Raw genomic sequence first — 19,364 nt, 5'->3', positions numbered from 1 at the left:
CATCTTTAAAGTTTTATTCATAAGTCATTTTAATTAAAATAAACTTAATTGAAAAAAACAACCTGTCTCAGAATTACATAGTATGAGATGTTTTAAGTGCATGTAACTAACAGTATAAATACAGTAATTATAATACCCAAATGTTAGTAACATACAGATTTAATGTATCATATATACCCAACAATGAGATTAGGCCCTATCTTGAAAATTGTATACAAGCACTTTTCATTTTATCAATTACAAGGTTCATATGCACCTGTAACAAAACATAACAATCTGTTAAATGCCAAGGGAAAAGACTAAACAATAAATTAATCCTTTAAATATGTCTACGAACCAATATAATTTTCTTGTTGAGTTTGATAGGCTAAAGGCTATTAAATATTTAGAAGCAATGAAATTAAATATAGAGTTTGGGAAGGAATCAAATAATTAAGTATCAACAGTGTATTTGTTAGCACAATTAAATCGGTGTCTACATCTTTATAAGAATATTAAATATAGTAAAATGTTATACTATATCTACTCGGATACCTGATGAGAGCTTTCTAAAGTTTCTTGTCTCTTTCACAGAGAATACATACAGGGAATCCAAGCATATGATATAACATGTGCTTTGGAAAATACATTAGTTGCAGAAATGCCCACAATAAGCAACACTATCTGATGGTATAGCAAAATGAAATGATGTAGTAATACGAAATATAAAACAGGATAATAATTTTTACTCCAACTTGAAGCAAAAATAAACAATGAGCTCATTACTTATGTATCTATTATAACAAGGAAATGCTGCTTGAAAACATTCATTCTTGCTAGGCATGGTGGAGCACTACTGTAAATTCCAGTGACTTGGGAGGCTAAGGCAGGATGATCACAAATTTGAGGCCAGCCTCAGCATCTTAGTAAGACCCTCACCAACTTAATGAGACCCCATCTCAAAATCAAAAGTAAAAAGGACAGGGTATATAGCTCAGAGGTAAAACATCCCTGGATTAAATCCCCAGTACCAACCAAAAAAGTTAAATATATGTTTTACAATGTTTATTTTGGATATGTTAATATTTGACTGGTACTTTGCTAAGTACTACAGGTACAGTGATGATAAAACAAACAAGGTTTTCTGCCAAGAAAGAAACAAAACCTAATCTAAGTAGTTGTTATATTCTTAAGGTATGGCTTTTGAAACAAATAGAATTTTTTCCAAAAAGGTAACTTTTAAATTGAGTGTTTATATATACAAATAGTAATTCAAATTAGGCATGATGGCACACACCTGTAATCCCAGTGACTAAGGAAGGTGAGGCAGGAGGATTGCAAGTAACAAGAGGATCATAGTTAGAAACAAACTACTAATCGACAATTTTAATTGATAGTTCATGAACTAAAATCCTGTTTATTTTTCCCAAAGTATATTCTTACAGGCAAAATTGTTCAAAACAATGAAACAAACATTACATCTATTTTTGCATACTTATTCTATGGAAAAAGTTTCCATTTTAAAATCAGGACATCAAAGACAATTTAATCAATCATATCTTCCTATATCCGAAACAGATATCCATCAGTGCATCAGCAAATCTGGGGAAAGCAATTGTGACTGAATACAAGGCTATTGTAATCAATCTTCATCATCTCTTTGTAAAGGTATTATCTGAATTTCTTTGGCTATCCTTTCTGCTAATGCTTTACTATTTGCAGCAATTATTCTTCGTGACATCAAATCAAATGGTCCACCTAAAATCAGATTGAGAAAACAGTTATAACCTGTATAAAAATAATTCAGAAAAAAACAAGTATAGTTATATATATCATGAACAACCTTAACATTTTAATATGTTCAGTTTTTTTTAAAAAAAACTACTGTCAGATAATTATAATGTTTAAACTTAACAGTATATGACTGAATCTCTAAGCATTTTGAGTAAATACCAGGGTAAAGGTGGATCTCAATTCATACCAATCTGAAAAATGTCTTCTTTTCTCTTTTTCTCTTTTGTGCATGCTTATTACCTTTTCATTGTTTGAGATCTATGGAAAAGAATCTGACTTCAACACGTTTTCATACTATTGTCCTTTCTCATTTCCTATTTCTTTGCTGCTTTTTTCCCCAGGTCACTGGGGAACTCCTTAAACCCAAATTCATTCCTTAAACATTTTGCTCTCAGCTCAAAGGAGGTATTATTAAACCTCTTTAGGCCCAAAGTAGAAAATGATAATGAAGGAAGTCTACTGTCATCTATCACCATGGTCACCATTCACAAAGCTCTTGGTAGAGCCTCAAATCCAATGACTGCCTAGACTTTCTCTACAGCCTCTCAAGAGTTCCTATACACTTGAAGGGGTATAGCCATTTGTCACTGTTAGTCGAACATTACCATTAGTTCTAATCCTTGCTTCTATCTACTATTTTTTAGACTTTGCATCAAATTGTATAGCTTGTTTTTGCCTTAAAAGCTGAAAATTTAACATGTATCAAACATTTTTTTAAAACCCTATATGGAGAGGAAAGTACACAGAAAAATGCTTTATTTCCCATAATTTTACCTGTTACATCCATTAGCACTCCACCAGCTTCACTAACAATGATGCCAGCTCCTGCCATATCCCAGCAGTGAATTCCCATTTCATAATATGCATCTGCTCCTCCAGTTGCCACAAGGCACATATTAATAGCTGCCGTTCCAACGCTCCGGATTCTAACATTTGAAAATAAGATTGGAAAAATCGTCCTCTCAAATACTGTATTCCTCCTTACTTTCAGTTTACTTTAAGTGTTGACAGACAACCTGAACCATCTAGAGGATACAAGTAAAAAACAGTGGTCTCTGATTTTGAAATAAAAGACATAAAATTTAATTATCTTGGTGTACTATATAAATCAAAAAACTAATCCTCACAAAGCAATCATTTAATAAGATAAAAACAAGGATTTTTTTCAGGAAAAAAAATTCTGAAGAATACACTGAAAGTCTACTATGATAGCATTCATGTATATTCACATGTCTAAACCTAGGCACTAGTTTATTTTACATACATACACATACACACACACACACACACACTCGCTCTATAGTGTAAATAGTCTTTAGGAGATATAAAACATCATGCTATTGGTCATCCCAACTGGGTGTGCATCACACATGTATCTGAAGGAATAATATTAGGCTTGTCTGGAATCTGCAGAGACCTCGGCCTGTCATGGAAGATTACTTTGGGTTTGTCTTCTCACAGTAACTCTTCCTTAGAAATATACCAAGTTAAGATATAAGTACTGGTACTACTTGATAGCCACTATAGTATTAACTGAGTCATGACAGAATCAAAAAAAGCTAAAATTAATGCCAGGAGCAGTGGAGCACACCTATAATCCTAATGACTTAGGAGACTGAGGCAAGAGGATTACAAGTTTGAGCCCAGCCTGAGTAACTTAGTGAAACCCTGGCTCAAAATAAAAAATAAAAAGGGTTGGAGATATAGCTCAGTGTAGAGTGCTACTGGGTTTAGCCCCCAGTACAAAAAAAAATTTTTAATTTAAACAAAAGAAAAACTATGCCAAAATTAACGGGCAAGTTTGATGTTTATGTAGTATCAAAGTATCTTCCCACAAGACACATAATAATTGCAACAGGAAAAATATCATTTTTATAATGTTCTACAGTTCCCAAGGTATCAATGTTAACATTCACAATGGAAAACAGGACCATGTACCTCCTGATAAGAAGCCTTAAGAAGAAAAGAAGATAAAACTTCTGTGGCATTCTTGCCAAAAAATGCAGAATCTAAACAAACAAGAGGAAATCAAACCCACCCAAGCAAGGAGACAAACTACAAAACATGTGGCCTATAATTCTAAAAATATTCAAGATCAAAAAGACAAAGACTATGCAAATGTTCTACACTAAAGAAAACTGAGGAGAAAGGACAACTAAATGCAATGCATGCTCCTGAAATGGACCTTGGTTTAGAATTGTTTCAAATTTTGAATAAGACTTCTATATTAGGTTATGCATCAAAGTTAATTCACTGATTTTTTTGCGGGCGGGGGTGGGGGTGGGGGTGGGGGTGTACTGTTGAACTCCGGAATGCTTAAGCACTAAGCCACATCCCTAGCCCATTTTATTTTTTTTTATTTTGAATCAGGGTCTTGCTAAGTTGCTTAGGTCTTCCATAAGTTGCTGAGGCTGGTTTTGAACTTGTAATCCTCACCTACCTCACCTTCCTAGACCACTGGGATTACAGGTTGTGTACCACCACACCCAGCCAAATTCCCTAATTTTTATAAATATTTTTACCATTTTTATGTTATAGAATGTTCCTTTTATTATTAAAGAAATGGATATGTTTGTGTGTATTTAGAAAAAGATTCATCATGTCTGCAAGTTACTTTCAAATTTTTTTACTGAAAACTCTTTTTTAATCATTTAACATCTGGAAATAAGGCAGTGAGTTCTATCCACCAAAATCTTTCAAAAAAACTTTTTTAAAAAAATTCATAGGGCTGGGGATGTGGCTCAAGCGGTAGCATGCTCGCCTGGCATGCATGCAGCCCAGGTTCAATCCTCAGTGCCACATACAAATAAAGATGTTGTGTCCACAGAAAACTAAAAAAAATATATTAATTAAAAAAAATTCATAAAGGTGTTTTTTTCCCCTTCTCACATGGGATATAATTCATAGTAAAGGTATTGTTATCTCATGCTCTGAAAAGAACACACCAAGATCTTTTACAAATAATCCTTTGATATTCCATTAAGGGACTGACCCCAAGTTAGAAGAACAGCTATGATGGCTACTAGTAAATCTTAGGTCCTCTTCTAGTGAACATCTGAGTTCTCAAGCAAGGAGTTTAAGAGTCAAGAAGAGCATATTCTTCTATGGACAAATATTTTCAAAGGATTACCAAAAAGGTTATATGATTATCAAATAATAAGGCCATGACCCCAATTCTTAATTCACTAAAATTGTGAAAAAGTCTGATTTTAGCTTTCTGGATATCAAAACAACAATACCATTTTACCTTGGATGACTACTGTAATGACTACAAATACCCTAAGTTAAGCACTCACAGAGTGCCTAGCACAGAAAAGGTCTAGTGAAAAATAGTTATGTTTATGAAGAAACTTTCCCTAAACCATTGTCAAACACAATCTACAAGAGACACAGTAAATGAATTCCTCAAAATTAAATAAAGGTAATTGGCCCACAGTCATTTTACTTTATTTCTCATAAACAGTATTCCCTAGTTAGCAACCTATTAGACTATTCTTTTTGTTTAAGACATTCAACCAGATTATGATTCTCTTGGTCTCATTTTGTTTTGTATTAGTAATTCTGAAGTCACAATCAAGAATCAGCTGAATCCACAGACCATTAAAAATATAAAAATAAAAATAAAGAAATCAATATATATCCCTGGTAAATCAATATATATCCTGGTTAAACTATTGAAAACATCCTAAAGTAAAAATTGTATTTTACTTAAGCCAATGGCAAAATAAATGGTCAAAGTTGTAAACACTTGCGGCTTTTTTATGGCTAACATAGACATTTTAGTGTCCAATGTTAAAGTGCTTCCTTCAAAAGAGCTGTGGCAATAGATTTTTAAAATCACAGTGTTCCTGCCTGAAGGAAAACATTCTGGGAGGTTCTACAGCCACATGACAGTGATTCTTTTACTCATTACGATTATGGACCACAGATTTACAGCCTACAATGACAGTTTGTACCATGGTCAAACTATATTTTTAATGTCTAGATTCCTAAAAGAGAAGTCGAATTCTGGAGAAAGAGAAAGATCTAGAGGCTAGGGTTGTAGTCTTATCTCCATCTAGCTGTCTGATCTCAGAAAACCACTTCATCTCACTGTGCCTCTGTCAACTAGACCTACAAAATAATGGCTTATTTAATGATCTTTTTGACTAGTGCCAAGAGTTTTAAAAGTTAAGTAACAATATTTTCAGGGAAAAAAGGTAGAAAGGTAGGAACAGTTGGCAGTAAAATAAAATCATAAAAACATACTATTATTCCATAGCTTTTTACACATGATTTTTCATTCAAACTAACTACAATAAATGTCAGAGAAATGATACTTAATATAGTCATAACCTATAATAAGTTAAAGAACGTCAAACCTCCAGATCTGCCCAAAATATTAAGGAAAAATATAAAAATAAATATCTTAGAAAACTAAAGCATCAATTCAATTTGAATTAAATATCCTATCAATATCCTCAAATACTTATAAATATGAAAGAAAATGCTAAATCATAAAAACAGAAACCAAGAGCAGAAATGGACCCAAATAAATAAAAAGTTTTTTTAAAAAATCTAGATGATTAAACTTAGAAAAAAAAGTGGGGTGACCCCACATTATATAAGAATCAAATAATAAATTACAAGGTTCCCAAAGAAAAACTTAGCGAGTAAAATAAGAAAGAATTTAAACAGGACATAGAGAAAATGGTGAAATGTAAGACACAAAGGATGTAACATTCCTACTGGTGTCTTAGAAGAAAAAAAATGGGAACAGCAGAAGTGAAATGGCATTTAAATCTAACTCAAGAAAATGTTCCAGCAATAGACATAAATCTACACACTGAAACAGAAAACTAATCCAGAATGAGCTATTCTAAGATAAATCCTTACAAAAATATTAGCCTTCAAGGTTTTTTTTTTGGGGGGGGGGGCTGGAAAGGGTGATTCTCAGAGCCTCCAGTGAGATGAAATAACTTAAAAGCCAAGAAAATTAGATTGACATCTTATTCAAAAACAATACAAAAAGCAAGGCAACAGTGAAATAGCATTTTCAAGAAATAACTTAGTTCATACTTTCATATCCAGCCAAGCTGCCTTTGATGTTTCAAGGCCACAGAAAAAGAGTTTGGAAAATGTCAAAATTCAAGAAATACTCTGCATACATGCCCTCTCCAAGGAATCTACTACAAGATGCACTTCATCTAATCAAAAGGTGACTGGAAAACTTTACCAAGTTTTATGGAACTGTGAATTGAAGAATACATAAAATTGATGTTTTGACAAAGTAGAAAGAATTCCAACTTAAAAATGGGAAGAAACTGAGAAAATGGGAAAAGAAAGTAAATTTCTGTTATATATGTAACAAATGGAAGTAAAAAAATCTTGGGACCTATACAGATAGTTAGTGGATAAGTGAAAAAAAGAATATTAAAGTCACCATAAAAAGTTTTAATGCCCAAGAAGTTCACTAGAATAAAATTTAATTTTATACAAATACAAAAAGAAAGTTAAAAAAAAGGAGAGAGAACTTACCAAATAAACATTGTAACTATAAATAATATACACAGTAATTACAACATTAGATAATACAGCAGAATTGAGGTCAAACAAAATAGTCCTATCAATTCACCAATAGTACTCACTTGTCTATTCAAAAGATTTTAAAATTGACTTATAAATAAAAGCTCCACTTATGTTGTATAGAAGAGATGCATTTAAAATGCAGGAATTTAAGAGGGCTAAAAAGAAATGGGGGTGGTATACAAAGATTTAAAAGGCAAATGGGAACAGTAAAAAGGCAGGGATGGCAATTCTGATGTCAAAGTAGACTTCAAGCTAAAAAGCATAAAATAAGACAAAGAATACTTTACAATATTAAAATTATAAAATGAAGGTATAACCATTACAAACAGGCATCAAATAACATCTTCCAACTATATAAAAGCCACAAGAGTCATAAGAAATACAGACACACACTAACAGAAGGCTCTAACACAACATTCTCAATATAAGACAATAGACAAAAATACAAATAATATGATTAAGATAGAGCTTTGGCTGTGCATTAAATATTATACCCTGAAAATAGAGAATATACTTTTTTTAAAAGTATATATGGAATCTTCACAAAAATTGATCACAGACTAGGGCACAGAAAACTCTAGTGGGTCCTTTAATGAAAAATTATTACAGTTCAATAAAGCTACAGATTAAAAATGATAAAAAAAAAAAAACCCTTCTCCTTATGGACATTTAACAATATAACTCCATGCCAGGTGGGTGGTACACCCAGCATCTGGAGCCTGAGGCAGGAGGATTACAAGTTCAAAACCAGCCTCAGTCACTTAGCAAGACCCTGCCTCAAAATAAAAAAGAGAAAAAGGCTGGGGGGATGTGGTTAAGCAGCCTTAGGTTGGATCCCTAGTTAGATAAAAATGTATTTATTAAGAAAGTAACTATACCTATTCCTAGGAAATAAACTGAAAAATTTAGGAGTAAAAAGCCACAATGTATGTAACTTACTCTGAAATGGTTCAAGGAAACACACACACACACACACACACACACACACACACACACACTCTCTCTCTCTCTCTCTCTCTCTCTCTCTCAGGATAAAATGTAAGGCAAAAAAAAATGTAAGGCAAGCGGGATAAAGTGTTAACAGGTGAATCTGGGTAAAAAGTATACTATTTTTCTTTGTACCATCTTACTTCTACTTTTTGTTAAGTATAAATTATTCAAAAGAATTTCAAAATTATATTACAAAAAGTTTTCAAAATTGTATTACAAAGGGCTGAGGCGGTAGCTCAGGGGCAGAGCACTTGCTTAGCATGTGTAAGACACTGGGCTTGATACTCAGCACCACAGGAAAATAAATAAAATAAAGACATGCTGTTCATCTAGAACTACAATATTTTTTAATTGCATTACAAAATTAGAATTATGGTACTGATTCTGTGTTGTAATAAAAATTATTAATTTCTAAAGAAAAACACTATTTTAAAAAAATCCTATATTGTCTGGAAAATGAAAAGAGCTTACCCATGAATGGGAATGGAAAAAAGCTTTTCCATGTTAGAAAGAATAATTCGTACAGTCTCTGGTGTTCTGGAAGAGCCCAACTCAGTCACCAAGAGTGATTTGGTAATATCTGAAAAGGAAATGTTTCAGATAATCACTAGATTTTAATATTAGAATTCTAGCAAAAATGTGACATCTCCAATCCAAACTATAATAGGACATTTTAATACCTCTTCCTAGCTTTATCAAATGTCTTTCTAAGCCTTAAATGTTAAAATACTGATATACTTATCTTCAAGTGATGATTTTAATAAGCAAAGATTCTAATTTCTTAGACTATTACCTAAAATGTATAAAATATAACCGGTTTACGTATGGGTCTGAAATAAACATTTAAAAAATATAAGTACACAAAATCAACTCCACCAAAAATTAGAAGACAAATCTACCTTCTTGTTTTGAAACCTGCAGTTTTTGGCCATTACAAAAGGCACCTTTTCCTTTCCTGCCAGTATACATCTTATCTTCTACACAACTGTACACAACTCCAAATTCCATCTGTGGAGGAAAAAACAGTTTTCTTTATCAACCTGAGTATTTTTCTTTATTAAATCAGTATTTTTTTTTCTAAAAAAGGAACTGAAAAATTGTAGTATAGGGTAACAATGTATTCAAATGACAAAACTGTGGGATACTTAAAATGCTCATTTCCAGTCTAGATAGAAAAAGAGGTTATCAAACCTGAAATCCTCAACTTTCCTTCCACCCAAGTCTAGACAGAGCCCCTACTTTCCCTCTCTCCCTTAGTTTGAAATGCAGACAGCTCTTTCCAATTTGCTAGGGTGAAAATGCTCTCCTGTGTTTCTACTTTCTCATCCACTCCTCAATCAACTGATCCCTAATCTTATTCTTACTGACCAAATGCCTTATCTACAGAATTGGAGGCTGCTAGCTATCATCAATACTTCGATACTTAGTCTGACACCTGTGTGCTCCTGGCTCTCTTGTTTGTACCTCACTCACAAATCCATCCCAGTGTCATGATTTTATAATCTTCTCCCTAAAAGCTGTGTAACTGGGGTGTTTCCATACCTAGGGTATTTCCCCAACTTCCATTACTTCCTTTGCCCTTTTAGCTCTCCATATTCTTACAGATTGGTCCATTTCAATTGACAAATTCAGCTACCACTAAAAACTTTGGTTCCCATCAACCCATCACTACAGACTGAGAGCATATGCTTTCACACCTTGTCTTACAGAAACCTCAGGGGTCAAAAAATCACTAAAAAATCGCTTCTTCAACCTCTCCAAACTATTGTTTCTGATTGAAATGCTTTCCTTTTCTTTTTTATTTGGCAAATTTTTAATTTTCTAAGTAGCAACTCACATAACTAACTTCTAAGACCCCTTCTGGTAGAAATATTTCCCCAACCCACAACATGCAGAATTGTTCATATCTTCTTGTGTGTCCCACTGCCCTGAAGTATGAGTTCAACAGCAGGGTCAGCATATAGCCCCAAAGCTAATTATATGCTCAATGCTCAAATAGTTCCTTTGGGATGTTCTCACTTTTTAATACAATCCTGTAGCTAAGATTTCAACTAATTTGTGTTTTTATTTTCAGAAATTTCTTAACTGTTTTATACATGCTGATATAATATACAAGCTCCTTGAAGATAGATGTCAGTACATATCCTTTACTGTTTAGATAGTCAAGGAGTCAATCAGCAAAGAAAGGCTATAGGTATGGATTTTACTCAATTGAGTTCTGGATGTAGGTATTCAATGTTTAGGTCCACATTTTCCAACCATGCTTTGGCTCTTGCTCCTTTCTAGACTTTGAATATCTCTATTCACTAGTACCTACTAAAGTATTCCTAGCTCCCAAACCTCACCTCTTCCAGGCAGCATTTAAGATCACATCAACTGCTATCATTATCTGATTCTATCACATATATAATGGTGATTAGATACTAAATTGAATTTCATTTACTTGTGTCCATTTTCTTCTTACAATTCCTGCTTCTCAGAAAACATTAAATTTTCTTCACTGGAAATGGATTATGAAAATTTTAATAGTTCTATAGTTTATATTAAAAGTTAAACAATTATATAAACTGAATCTAGAGACAAATCTGAACTATTAAAGAGATACATTGACTCTTCCTCAGAATATGATAGCAAGGCATTTTATGAATGGTACATTTAAAACAACATACCTTTTTATTTACAACAAAGCCAATCGAAACAGCTACAAAAGGAAATCTTAAAAAAAGAGACAAAACCCACAAATTTACCAAGACAGAATTTAATTTTAATAAAATCCACCTTTTTCATAAGTGCTTACAAAGTTTTTCATACAAAGGCTCATCCCTCTTTCCCCAATTAAGTTTATAGAGTATGTAAATAGGAGGAAGGGAAGAAGCAGTATATATACACATATATTTATATTCATACATACAGAAAGCCTCTGCAGGCATGAAACATATCTGTAAGGAATCACAAGAAACTGATGATAACTGTCATTTCCATAAACAGATGTTGAGAAATCAGGGAATAAAGTGTGAAGTACACTTTGCACTGCATGCCATTTTCCATTTGATGAAGGTCAAATACCATGAATATAGTAAGTATGTAAAATATTCTTTTCATAAAATAAAAATAAATTGGAAAAAAGTTTAAATTGATCCTGGTTAAAAGAAGGGGCTGTATGCTCAGCCCTTTTTTTTGTTCATTTCCCTCACAGCCTGAACCTGTGATAAAAGCAATTCTACAGAATAAATAGTTGTTGCTTATCTGTAATCCAATGCCAAGCTCAGAGCTTCACGTTTAAAAAATAAACTGCTGGCCACAGTGATTACTTATGGCTGCTAACAGTTTGAACAGAGGGGTTCTAATATCTTACTCATAAGAGAATCAGAATTAATAACAAAATAGGTTCAATGTAACTACTGAAAATAAAAACTCTCAAGTATTAAATACTTGAATCCCACTGTATGCACTGTATTATCTTCTTATGTTACAATATATTATGAGCTGCTTTCCACATTTTAAAGATACAACATTCTATCACATTTAGATTCTAGACCTTAACTTTATATTTAACAAGATTCTGTATGTGGTACAGACACAGCAGCTACAAGACAAGTTCAAATACAACATTTATTTATGTGCAATCCCATCAAACTAGGTACTAACTTTAACTCTCCAATTTCATCAGGCTTTCTTCTAATGATAATACACTAAGCTGCAAAATATTTACTAAATTCTTATATAAACGAACTACTCAATGAATCCCAACAACAAAGAGGTGCCATTAATATAAAAAAGGAAATCTTAAAAAACTGAGGCTTACAAAGATTAAGAAAGATTTAAAAGAAATCTTTTAAAAATTGAGGCCTACAAAGATTAACTATCTTGCCTATGGTCATAAAAAGAATTTAAAAAGCACCAGAATTCAAGTCCAAGTCTGCTGATTCTAAAATTTGTGCACTTTTAACACTATTTTCCCTCTTGAACTGAATTCATTCTATACGGACAACACTCCATTAATGACCTTTCATTAGTTTTCTACATTGCACTTTCTACAAGTCTACAACATTTTTACTGTTTCTTCACCTCCTCTATATATGATTAAAAGTCCACATAATACGTTTTGCTCTACTATTAAAATATACATTTCTTTAGAATAAAGAAGCATAAACAAATTATACAACTCTCTAAAGTATGTATGTTTCTTGGAATATTCTGAAGTTCCACCCAGTTAATATACAAACAGTAATTATATTAAAAATTAAAAACATACCTATGTACAAAGTTAGTTGTTCCATCAATAGGGTCAATGATCCATGTGGGGTTATCAGTCAAGATACTTTTTTCCCCAGCTGCCACAGATTCCTCACCAATGAAACTAAAAGCAAGAAAGACAAACTTCTAATCTCTACATTGTTTCCAACAGTTATCAAACAAGAATATTTCTTTACCACAAGAACGGACTATAAAACATAACCAAAACTGTACATTATTTTTCCACTGTTGCTTCTTTGTTCTTTCTGTGAAACCTAATAAAAGTGACAAAGCTTTATTTCTCCCAGAGCAAAGGCATATGAAGTTACAGATTCAATAGAAGTTCATTGGATTAGACAAAAGGGAATGAAGGGAAGAAAGGGGGGATAGGAATAGGAAAGACAGTAGAATGAATCAGACATAACTTTCCTATGTTCATATATGAATATACAACCACTGTAATTCCACATCATTTACAACCACGAGAAGATATACACCATGTGTGTATAATATGTCCAACAATACTCTACTGTCATGTATATCTATAAAGAACAAATTTTAAAAAAGAGAAAAAGTTACAGATTCATAATTCTAAAATAAAATGGCAGGGTATGTAATGGCACACATCTGTACACACACACAAGCACCTAAAAAGGACATTTATTTATTTATTTATTTATTAAAAGAGAGTGAGAGAAGGAGAGACAGAGAGAGAGAGAGAATTTTAATATTTTATTTTTTTTTAGTTTTCGGCAGACACAACATCTTTGTTTGTATGTGGTGCTGAGGATCGAACCCAGACCGCACGCATGCCAGGTGAGCGCGCTACCGCTTGAGCCACATCCCAGCCCCAAAAAGGACATTTATTGCAGATGAGAAATCAGTAGGAAATATAATTTTACAATAAAGTCTATAAATTCTCTACTCATTTTTTTTGAGTGTGAGCTGGACACAGTTGTTTCTAACTAACAGAATAAAGTAAAAGTGACAGTGAACAACTTTGAAGACTTCTCACAAAATGGCCCTGTGATTTCCATCTTTGAGGACAAACCTGTTGTGTTATGAGCTGCTTAGAGAAGAGGCCCACATAGTGAGGACCTGAGGGAAGCTGCTAGACAACAAACCACAAGGCGCTGAAGTCTGCCAACAACCACAGAAATGAATGGATACTTCAGCCCTAGTCCAGCCTTGTGATGACCGCAGCTTTGACTGACACTTTTGACTGTAGCTTCATGAGATCTTGGCCTCAACTTAAGTACAATAGGATAAAAATGTCTAGAGCTTTAAGTTTTTAGAGTAATTTCCTCTGCAGTAATAAATATCAGAGGATATTAAATACATTAATGAGAAAGTAAATCACCCATAAAAATTGCTGTGTATACATGCCTTCTTAAAACAACTATACAAGAAATCTTCGGTAAATTTCACAAGTGATGTCTGAATTTATTGGTATACTTTATTCCTATTTTATTATTTTCCATTTTTTAATACTGAACTATCCTAACAATCACTTGTCATGTTTTCTTTTTTAATCTTTTTCTGTTAACTGTAAACCTTTTTACTGGAGACATTATCTTTAGCCACAGCTTTAATGTTTAAGAGACCAGGAAAGGCCAATGGCATGACTAGGAAAAAGTACAGAAGCACAGTGGACTCTAAAGTAAGTACAGTGCTATAACTTAAAAATGATGAAAATGTCTCTACTATATTTCTGTACCTGAGAGCCCTGATTTTAGGATTTTCTTTTAAGCTCCCACAAGCTACCACTACTGTAACATATAAAGAAGTTTACAATATAGAAAACATAACTGAGCTTTAAAATCATGCCTATAGCAGATTTTTGCCTCCTAACATCCAAATGTTCCTCTTATTATGAAAGAATCCAAATTTTCTTCCCTTTTCCCTGATCTCTGGCACTTAGAGCACAAACAACCTAAGCTTAATAATCACATGCTGCTGCCCAGAATTTGTAATCTTAAACCAATGAGGTAAAGACATAAGACTGGGTAGAAAGTATTCAAAACCATCAGTCAAGGGTAAGGCCAGAGATACCCTAAACAATGGTTGCTGTATTATCTATAAGTATGCCTTCTTCCCTCTTCCTGGCCTGAGCTGCCCAAAACCCTCAAAATAAATTCCTTTTCAGATTAAATTAACTAAAGTCAGGTTCTGTGTCTAGAATTAAAATTTTTGTCTAATACATTAACTCCAACCTAGGCTTCTTATTATCATTGGAAATTGATATAAGAAATACCTGTGAGATGGATACTTTTCCTTTATGGAAGAGATAAGCATTTTTTCAACTTTTTGGTCTGTAGCAGTTACCAAATCAGCCGGAGAACTTTTAATCATAACATTCATTTCACATTTTAGAGCTTCACAGATCACCTAAAAAGATTTTTTGGTAAACAAACAGAAAAGTCATAAGTAATTTTAAATCAAACAAAAAGATAAAATACTGTAATAGGATTTAAAACATTCACTTACAAAAATTGTTATAAAATAACTCTTTAATGGCTATGACCTTCTCAGCACAAACTTATATAACCTTACCTCCTATTTTAGATTCTTAACTGTCATCACAGAATGTTTAATGATATAAACTGAAATAGTCTCTCTATTTAAAAGAGTTCATTAAAATGAAAGCAAATGTAAAATAATCAAAATACATGTTTTATCTAACAAGGCAATCATGCTCTACTATATCTCATTTTGGTGGACAAAATTTTAATTTGTACCTCTCCAGCTTGTCTTGCTAGGGTTACTGCATAATCCATGCATTCCTGCCACGGATCAGCCATCTTCTGATTATATCTAACACATAGAAGGACATAGTAGTTACTAATCTCTGATAGTTTTAATCATATAACAGTTAGTTTACAAAAGCATCTCAATTAGCAGAAGATTTTCATTCCAAGATTCACCCCCTCCCCTATTTTAACGTTCATTTTTTGCCAAAAATTTACTTGTAGGTCCAGTAAAAATCATTTTTTATCTAACACTTCACATCTATTATAGAAACATTTTTATCACAAAAAACAGACTATGATATCATCTCCCTAGGTGTCCATACCATATTAGATTAAAAAAAAAAAACAAACAAAAACCTTAAAAAACCTACTGGTTTGGAGAATGAAAAAGAGAGGTATATGGTTGGGTGGAGAACAAAAATAAGAAAAAAAAGAAAATACTTAAATAAAAGAAGCTTTGAAAATAAGGAACAAAAGGCACACGTACTAACAAAAGCCAGACAGGTGCTTAAAACAACAATTTTTTAAAATAAGGTTTTTGTAAAGATAAAAAATTTAAGGTTCAGAGGTGAGAAATAAGACTATATAGAAAGATGATAAAGACAGAAATTGATTTCAATTCTGATTTTAAAGTCGACTTCTCTATTTGGATTCTGAGAGAAGATTCCAGGACTAAAAATATAGTTAAAAAAATTAAATTTATTTCCCTGAGTTTTACAGAGAGGAAAAAAAAATCATAGTTTTGTATTGTGACCTGTCCAACTTTCCACTGACTTCTGAAGATTCACTACTGCTTGACCACACTCCAAAGTGGTCAAGTGGTCTGCCTAGCACAGAGAAGCATTTTAAGCTGACATACTCAGAAAATCTGGCACTCTTTATGAGCAATCTTAAATTTTTCCTCTTTTAAAATTGAGAACAGACTGTTTCATCTTGAATACTACTCAGAAATCCATATTATATTGCTTACATTACAGGAGAAGTGAAACAAGAACAGGGGAAGGCAAGGGACATATAGGGCTTCTGCTGGTTGTTTTTTCTTCCTGAGATAAACATTTAAAGAATTTTTAAAAGGAGGTCACTTTTTGAGTTATATAAGTAACTGCTTAGAAGTCTTCAAGAATAGTATCCAAACTTTATTCCACTCCCCCTCCCACTCTCTTTTCTCATCAGAAGTAGAATCCTTGGGCTGTGTGTGTCTGCTTCTTCCCATTACTTTGCTCAAGTCTCCCACTTCACCTTCTGATTGCACTAATATTGTATCAAGAGCTCAGATTCTTCACTTTTATCTGCAAATGCTGGATGGGTTGCTAAAAACAGGATTAAAGAGTTGGAATCTCTGCCTCCATTTTGTATCCATCTTTGAGGATGAGTCACCTAGGATTCCAGGAAGAAGTTCAGATCAATAAACACTTTGTGAAAAGATGAAGCCACAAAGCCCTCCCTGATCAAACCTGATGTGGTGGTGGACTAGACCACAATTCCTTTGGCAGCTGTGAAAAGGCTCCAGCTATGCAAATCCCCAACCCCTGCCCTCATTCCCCTTTCTATAAAACCTCAAAGTTAGCCCCTAGAAGACAGGACTAAACACTGGTTACATCTGATTGGCTGAATCCCCAGAAATAAGTCTCTGGCCTTGGACTCTGGTAAAATCTAATTCTTATTCAATTCCTCAAGGCTCACTTCAAAACACCACCTTTTCTTTTAGGAATTCTCCACCCAGAAGTTGTTTAATCATTCCACAAACAATTGATGAATACCTATTATATGCTGTATACACACTATGGTGAGTAAAACCAGGTCCCATTCATTTACTTTCTAATAGGGAGTCAATGTCAATTTAAAAAATCACAGATTACATGAAAAATCATAAATATTATATAAGCTAAGCAGAAGAAATACAATGAGAAGCATATAACAGGGGGGCTTTGACTGAACTTAGGTATCCAATAAGGCTTCCCTGAGGATATGATTAAACTAAGATACAAAAGACAAGTGAATAGGCATCAACTAACTCTACTCAGGTCTCTTGATGCATGAAACATGCACCCAAACATGATAGCTCAGAGATCCAAGGAAATAGGAAGAGATAAGGCTAGGGGAGGCAGTAGAATCACTCCTTACTTAATATGACAGCCATGAAGAATCATTTCAATGTGGCTACTAAACAGAATGAATTGGATGGTAAAGGGAAAAGCAAAGAATGAATGTGTACAAACATGTTAGGACTTTTAGCTTCAGGATGCAAGAGTCCAGAGGAGACCCAATGGTTGGCTTAAACCTAGGGAGAGAAGTTTTACAGGCAGAGAAACTCAAGAGTCAAGAGATCTGCTTTGTGGAATAAAACTAGGGAGACTTGGTAACAGATCAGACATGGAGTGTGAGGACAGAAGAGCTGAAGAATGTCCACTTTTCACTCTGGCAACTGAATAGATAATGATGACACCTACTGAAAAGGGAAGCAACAGAAGAGTCAAGTTCAGGAGTTAGGAGACCAGAAGATTAAGAGTTTAATTAGTGTGGCAGAAGCACTTCTGTGAAATCCAGTGACAATGACAATTAGCTAGTTAAACCCTGAGCTCAGAGAAGTATGCCCTGAAGATATAAATATGTAAGTCATTTGAGTAAGCAGCAACTGAGGTTCTGAATCTTAATGAGAATCCTGGAGCCTTGGCCTGGAAGAACCCACAAAACTTTGGATATCATTTTTAGGGCACTCAACAATGTCTTCCTTACATTTGTATGCATACTGTATCTTCTCAACCAGTTTGAGTACATTTCTTGATGCTAAGGGAAATTCTGAGATGACCTAAAATTTATTACAAGAGTCAGAAAGAAGAGATAATTACAGTTAATTAGTAAACGGTTTGGGGATGTGTGTGAAACCAACATCTAAAAATTCTCTTAACTCTAGGTCCCAGGGAAGTTTTTTCCAACCTAGCCTCGTTGCTGGTAATTTTAAGAAACTTTTCCCAGGTCCTGGTCCTTTTTCCGGTGAGCAACTATAAATGGCTCAATAAATCCTTTTGGTTCGGAGATCTCTCGGTCTCAAGAATACTGGTTTCACAAGGGCTGGATTTTATGACCCTTCACTTTCTCAAAGCTTTATATACCTGAAACGTTTCCAACCGTCTCTGTTTCTGATCAGCCTTGCCGGGGTGGAAGTCACACCAATTTACTGCCACCTGTCCCCAGCAGCGCGACCCTGGACAGCACAGGAGCTGTGGCCAAGCCCCCCTCGCTTACACTCTTGACGATACGACCCTGGCAATGTGCCAGGTCTGGGAGCTCCTTTGAAGTCCGTGAAAATGCGAACTGAGCAATTACCCTACATAAAGTGCCTCGAGGATTAAGTAAGATTGCGCAGGCGAAGCCACTTCACTAATGGTTTGGCTGTTTCTGCTTTCACTCAGAGGCGGCCCGGGATAACGGTGCAGCAAAGAGGTGGCCTCCGCTGCGGCCTTCGCCCAGGGCGCTGAGCCCGCGCCGGAGGCCGTGCGAGAGAGGCCGCTCCGAGTCCTCCCAGCCCTCAGCGCCCACCCAACCCGGAACAAAAGCGGTCTCACCTCGGAAGGTGGTAGGGCGATCTCCTCTCTCAGCTGCCAGCTACCTTGGACGCGGCTCAAGTCTTCCGGATGTGGAGTGGCTGCCCACGACAGGAAGTCCCGCCTTCATAAGGCCTGCCCGTGGGGGCGTGGTCTCCTTGATGCCCCGCCCTGTCGCTGCAGCTCTGCCTCTAACTACGCCCCCGGGAGGCCAGCCTGGGAGCGACGGATCTTACCTCTTCTAACTCTATCCTGGTGACCCTTTTTTCCCCCTGAAAACCCCTTTTTTCTTTGCTTCCCACTCATTCTTTTCATCTTCTATTCGTTCACATTTTCCCACTTCCCTTTTCTTCTCCTCTCATTTATTTTCTACTACTTTGGCCAAACATAAATAGGAGCTGTGACTCCGATTGTGCAGCTCTTATTTGCTAAACACTGTGCTTGGTAGATTTCTTTTGTTTTTTTTTTTTTTTTAAATAACTGATTACCACAACCAACTTCG

The 19,364-nt window shown here is 34.5% G+C and overlaps 1 protein-coding gene across 1 annotated transcript; it reads right to left on the bottom strand.

The window, feature by feature from the left end:
• Nucleotides 1-720: 720 nt before the first annotated feature.
• Nucleotides 721-18,963, bottom strand: Impa1 (inositol monophosphatase 1). The gene is made up of 9 exons (XM_026384769.2): nucleotides 18,884-18,963; nucleotides 15,306-15,381; nucleotides 14,822-14,955; nucleotides 12,587-12,691; nucleotides 11,001-11,046; nucleotides 9,231-9,339; nucleotides 8,803-8,911; nucleotides 2,548-2,699; nucleotides 721-1,737 (listed from the first exon to the last, which is right to left on the bottom strand). The coding sequence occupies exons 2-9, from the start codon at nucleotides 15,366-15,368 to the stop codon at nucleotides 1,622-1,624; spliced, it is 834 nt and encodes a 277-aa protein (XP_026240554.1). The 5' UTR covers nucleotides 15,369-15,381; nucleotides 18,884-18,963; the 3' UTR covers nucleotides 721-1,621.
• Nucleotides 18,964-19,364: the final 401 nt, after the last annotated feature.

This window comes from Urocitellus parryii, chromosome 7 (assembly GCF_045843805.1).
Source record: "Urocitellus parryii isolate mUroPar1 chromosome 7, mUroPar1.hap1, whole genome shotgun sequence".
NCBI classification, from domain to species: domain Eukaryota; kingdom Metazoa; phylum Chordata; class Mammalia; order Rodentia; family Sciuridae; genus Urocitellus; species Urocitellus parryii.
The sequence above is the reverse complement of the archived record's forward strand: the minus strand, read 5'-3'. Positions and strand labels throughout refer to the sequence as shown.

Bases quoted from the DNA above. Each gene is read 5' to 3' on its own strand.
- Impa1 (XM_026384769.2), bottom strand. From the start codon at position 15,368: ATGGCTGATCCGTGGCAGGAATGCATGGATTATGCAGTAACCCTAGCA. The intron at 2,700-8,802 runs GTAAGCTCTTTT...TTCAAATGTTAG, and splicing joins TTTTCCATTCCCATTCATGG to AATCCGGAGCGTTGGAACGG. The intron at 1,738-2,547 runs GTAAAATTATGG...ATCTGATTTTAG, and splicing joins AGTGCTAATGGATGTAACAG to GTGGACCATTTGATTTGATG.